Below are 6,000 nucleotides of genomic sequence, written 5' to 3' on the forward strand. Positions count from 1 at the left end.
CTTGTATTAACAGATAAAAGAAAAAAATCCAGTGATCTTATCAATCAATGCAGAAGAAAACACTTAATTCAAGATCTATGCATGATAATAAAAGAAAATGAATGAATGAGAATGACAAAAAATATCAGAGAATGAAGTATAGAGAACATCAGCAGCTTAATAAAGGGAAGTGTAAAAGACCTGCAGCTCACCCACATGAAGGTGGAGCCCTGAAATCTTCCCCTTAGGGTAGGGAGGAAGACAATCGTGTCCAATCTTAATACTGCTGTTCAACATTGGGCTGAATGGGTGTTACACGCAACTGATAAATTATTGAACACTACATCTGAAACTAATAGTGTACTATATGTTGGCTAATTGAATTTAAACTAAAAAACAAAGAAAAAAAAAGCATTGAACTGAATGTTCCAGATAAAACCATAAGGCAAGAGAAATAATGAAAAATCCTAGAGACTAAGAAGAACAAGACACAAGTGTACCTCTTTTCAATGGAGAGAATGATCTGCAGGAAAAATACAAAGGAAACTACAAATATGTATTTAAATATATAAATTTGAGGAGTAATAAGTAATTTCAGGAAGGTCATAGGATACAAGATCGATAAGAAATGTCATTTAGATGTGTGTATACTAGCAATAATCATGTAAAACCGAATTAAATTACCATGTAGAACCACTCAATGATGATTTAGGTGCATATTTAACAAAACATGTACAGGCCATTAATGTTGAAAACTTCACAATATTAGTAAATAAAACTCAATCTAAAACAATGGAGAAACATGATCTGTTCATGGATTGGAAGACTCATAGTAAAATGTCATTCTTCCTAAATTGTGTAAAAGTTTAGACCAATGGGGATGTGAGGCACAATCTCCCCATGCTCTCAGGGCTGGGCTGTCACTCCTTCCCTCCTAGAACTTCAGACACGATTTCCCTTTGTGCTCTGAGTTCAGTGCCACACACAGCCTCATGTGGCAGGGCTCCTGCAGACTAGTGTCTGTGTGCTGGGAGGACAGATCCTAGGAGGGAATCACTGCCCACAGAGTGTGGAGAACTGTTTTCTAAGCTGGTGGAAGTAGTGACAGATGATAAAGATGTTCAGTGTCTAACCCTCTAGTAAAGCACATGAGGACCTCTACCCATACCTTGAGAGAAGTGCCCCCATCTCCTCAGTGCTGTGGGAACCTCAGAAGAAGGAGAGCCTGAAATTCAGGGAGAAATCACAGAAGAAGAAACATGCAGTGTCCTGCACAGAAGGGATCATGTGTCCATGGGTACCCATCACTGCTCTGGACTCAATCTTGATCTAAGAGGAGTTTGTATAAGAATCACCATCTCAGACCTGACCCATGAATAACCAAGGGAGCTGTGGACAGACTCATCCTGTGGAGTCTGAGTACAGCATAAAGTCTGCCCTGGTGTGATGGAAGGACATATAAAGCAACATATGGATTGTCCTTAAGGCCGGAGACAGTGGACAGAGCATTGAGAAAGCAGGATCTGTCTTTGATGAACTCTCATCACCATGTCACACAATGGTGTATCTTAGCCTGGATATCAGGGGGAGCTCAGGGCCTGTTTTTGAGGTGATCAGAGCTGGGATCTGTCAATTGGCACTGCCTGTGACCTCTATTGAGGACTCACAGCTGTGACTTTCCTAACCCCTGGCCCCACACAGCCCCTCTTCTGCCTATCCTCCTGACATCTTCAGGCACAGGAAGCTGACCCAGGCCCAGTGAGGGGTCAGAGAACGTATTTGCATCAGTGGGCCCTCCCTGTCTCAGAGGACAAAGAGGGGAAGGAATTGGTTAAGGGAGGCTCTGCTCAGCTATGGAGCCACAGAAAGCAGGATCAGTGATGATCTCCACTATGATCTGGTCCCCTCTACTCACCCTCCTCGTTCACTGCACAGATGACTGGATGTGGGGACAAGGGAAGGGGCCCTGGGAGGACATGTGGGGTCCTGCTTCCTTCTCTTGTGTCTAGTCCCCACATCACCCTATCTGTGTCTCTCCCTTGCAGGGTCCTGGGGCCAGTCTGTGCTGACTCAGCCAGGTTAAGTGTCTCAGGTCCTGGGCCAGAGGGTCACCATCTCCTGCACTGGAAGCAGCTCCAACATCGGGATGGTTATTCTGTGAGCTGGCACCAACAGCTCCCAGCAATGGTCCCCAAGTGGGTCATCTGTGGTAGTAGCAACTGACCCTTGGGATTCCCAGATCCATTCTCTGGGGCTTGGAAATCAATATTAAGGATCATTGTATAAAATCTACATTTAAAAAAAGAAAGAAGTGAGGATCAAATTTTGAAGTTGGAAACTGCTGTTTTGTTTCAAGGTCATGATTTTGGCTCCTTCCTTATTGAAAAAATATTTAAATAGAAAAACATGCATAGTCTTTTAGGGGTGCCTGTGTGGCTCAGTTTGCTGGGCATCTACTCTAGATCTCAGCTGGGATCTTGATCTCAGGGTCGTGGGTCCAGTCCTCGCATTGGGCTCCGCATTGGGCATGGAGCCTACTTAAAAATAAACAAACAAGCAAATAAACATGCATTTTTTAAATAAATGCTTTAGATTTAGTCAATTACATTTGATACTCATTTCTGTCTTTATATAAATAAATACAGAAAGGGAGAGATAAAGGATATTTCTTTAGTGTCTTAAAGATTTTGTATCTTTAAACTGGAGACAAACATTATTCCTAAAGGTGAAATATTAGAACTGTTTCCATTTTATTTTATTTTTTTTTAAGTTTTTATTCATTTATTTGACAGAGAGACAGCCAGTGAGAGAGGGAACACAAGCAGCAAGAGTGGGAGAGGAAGAAGCAGGCTCCCAGCGGAGGAGCCTGATGCGGGCTCGATCCCAGGGACCTGGGATCACTCCCTGAGCCAAAGGCAGACGCTCAACTACTGAGCCACCCGGGCGCCCCCGTTTCCATTTTAATCTGGGATCATATATGATGGCTTCTGGCACAGTTACTGTGAAACATTTTAATCTGTAACTCTCACAAATTAATAATAAAGATTCTTTGAAAGAATTAAAATATTTAAAATGGAGAAATAAATTCACTTTTAGGTTCTAAAATCTGGTGTAATCTACCTAGAATGTGAGAAATTTTACAAAAAAAATTCATTAGGATAAATATGAAAATTACCAAGTAAAAGAAACTTATTTATTTTCTTATATATTTTAAAAGCAATTCAAAGTGTTTACCATTCTTATCCCAGCATAAAATATGTATAGACTTCTAATGATTCCATAAGAAAACAATCTCTAATTCAGTGAATAATATAAAAGAAAATTTGAATAATTGGTGACATATTTTCTTTTATAAATACATTGAATAAAAATTTTAGCAATAAGTAGATACGTTATTTATGCACTTCTATTATTTTTCATTTTTATGTTTCCTTTGAAAAGGTGTGGGTAGCTGTAAGCATGGGTGCCATGCTGATCCATCAGACATTAGAAGGAAGGTGAATACATGGCCAACACCAGTTATTCAGTACTACCTGGGATAACTTGTGACTTCTCTGTGTCAGTGTGAAAGTGTAGCAAAACTGGGTGTAAAATAGGGATTGGCTCCCAACAGCACCCCAACTGATGCTCCCAGGCTGAAGCCACACTGAGATACCACCTTCTGCCAGTTAGAATGGCAAAAATTGACAAGGCAGGAAACAACAAATGTTGGAGAGGATGTGGAGAAAGGGGAACCCTCTTACACTGTTGGTGGGAATGCAGGTTGGTGCAGCCACTTTGGAAAACAGTGTGGAGGTCCCTTAAAAAGTGAAAATTTGAGCTACCCTATGGCCCAGCCATTGCACTACTGGGTATTTACCCCAAAGACACAGACGTAGTGAAGAGAAGGGCCTTATGCACCCCAATGTTCATAGCAACATTGTCCACAATAGCTAAATTGTGGAAGGAGCCGAGATGCCCTTCAACAGATGACTGGATTAAGAAGATGTGGTCCATATATACAATGGAATATTACTCAGCCATCAGAAAGAACAATTTCACAGCATTTGAGGCAACATGGACAGGACTGGAAGAGATTATGCTAAGTGAAATAAATCAAGCAGAAAAAGAATTATCATATGGTTTCACTCATTTATGGAACATAAGAAATAGGAAGATCAGTAGGAGAAGGAAGGGAATAATGAACGGGGGGGGGGGGGTAAACAGAAGGAGGAATGAACCGTGAGAGACTGTGGACTCTGGGAAACAAACTGAGGGCTTCAGAGGAGTTGGGGGTGGGGGATTGAGATAGGCCGGTGATGGGTATTAAGGAGGGCACATATTGCACAGAGCACTGGGTGTTATACACAAATAATGAATCATGGAACATTATATCAAAAACTAAGGATATACTGTATGGTGACTAACATAACAAAATAAAAATTATTATAAGAAAGAAAAAGAAGCAAGGAATCACATATAGGGAAAAAACAAAACAAAACTGTGTCCTTCACAAAAAGGGACATGTATTCATGGGGGAGGGTCACTGCTATGGACTTGATCCTTATCTAAGAGGTATCTGTGTAGGTATTGTTATCTTGAACCATGAACAGCCAAGGTAACCATGGACAGACTCTTCCTGAAGAGTCTGGGGGTAGAGCATACAGTCTTCCCCAAAGTGATGGGAGGTGACATAAGGAGACACGTGGTTTGGCCCTGAAGGACAGTGGACACAGAAGGTATCTCTGATGGTCTCTGGTCACCATGTCACACAATGATGTGTCTGGGTCTGGACATGAGGGGGTGCACAAGGCATATTTCTGAGGGTTAAGGGGTGATCAGATCTGGGAACTGCCACCTGGCATTGCTCTACCAACTGCTCAGGATTCACACTGTGACCTCCCCTTCCCCTGGCCCCACAAAGCCACTCCCCTTCCAACCGCCTGACATCCTCATCAGAGGGAACTCACCCAGAGCCTGTGAGGGGTCAGAGAGCTCAGAGTCTCATTTACATAGATGGGTCCTCCCTCACTAACAGGATGAAAAGGGTAGAGCGAGATTAGGGGAGACTGCTCAGACGTGTTGCATAGAGGGCAGGTTTAGTGATGACTACCACCATGGCCTGGTTCCCTCTCCTCCTCACCCTCCTCTCTCACTGTACAGGTAACTGGATGCAGGGTCAAGGGCAGGTGCTATGGGAGGACATGTGAGCCTTGCTTCCTTCTCTTGTCTCTAGACTCCACCATCACCATCTCTGTGTTTCTCCCCCTTGCAGCGTCCTGGGCCCAGTCTGTGCTGACTCAGCCATCCTCCGTGTCTGGGGCCCTGGGACAGACAGTCACCATCTCCTGCACTGGAAGCAGCTCCAACATTGGGAGTTATGCTCTGAGCTGGTACCAACAGCTCCCAGGCACACCCCCCAAAACTGTCATCTATTATGATGATAGCAGTCCCACAGATGTCCCCAGTCGATTCTCTGGCTCCAAGTCTGGCAGCTCAGGCACCCTGACCATCTCTGGGCTCCAGGCTGAGGATGAGGCTGATTATTATTGCTCATCGTGGGATGATAGTCTCAGTGCTCACACAGTGCTCCAGACCTGTGAGGAAGTGAGACAAAAACCTGCTGTCCCCACAGTGATGGGGTTTCGTTGTTGCCAAGGCATCTGCTTCCCTTCTCCTTTGGCCTAAAACAGAGCTCTGAACAGACACCCCCCCACCCCCCGTGAAGTTTCTCTGGACTATATGCCCTTGTCCTCTCAATTCTGTCCCTGAATCCTGTCTTTGTAGGCATACATTTTCTTTTTCATGCAAACTCAACAGAAATTCCTGGATGCTGGGTCAGGTTGCCCTGGGACAGAGTCCCTGAGGACTGTGCTCATCAGCTAGGGCTGCCAAAAGGTAGTACCACAGACAGGGTGGCTAATCCAAAAGATACTTATTTTCTCACAGTTCTAGAAAGTGAACATCAAGGTTGAAGGTATTGACAGGTTTGCTTTCCCCTGAGGTCTCTCTCCTTGGCTTGCAGATAGCTACATTATTCCT

General features: G+C 43.8%; 1 gene segment (V, D, J or C); it reads left to right on the plus strand.

The window, feature by feature from the left end:
• Positions 1–5,034: 5,034 nt before the first annotated feature.
• On the plus strand, positions 5,035–5,646 carry LOC130542583 (immunoglobulin lambda variable 1-44-like). The segment is given in 2 exon segments: positions 5,035–5,121; positions 5,234–5,646. Coding segments are annotated over 2 exon segments (471 nt in total).
• The last annotated feature ends 354 nt before the right edge of the window (positions 5,647–6,000 follow it).

The sequence above is a fragment of the Ursus arctos genome, unplaced genomic scaffold (genome assembly GCF_023065955.2).
Source record: "Ursus arctos isolate Adak ecotype North America unplaced genomic scaffold, UrsArc2.0 scaffold_39, whole genome shotgun sequence".
Classification (NCBI taxonomy): domain Eukaryota; kingdom Metazoa; phylum Chordata; class Mammalia; order Carnivora; family Ursidae; genus Ursus; species Ursus arctos.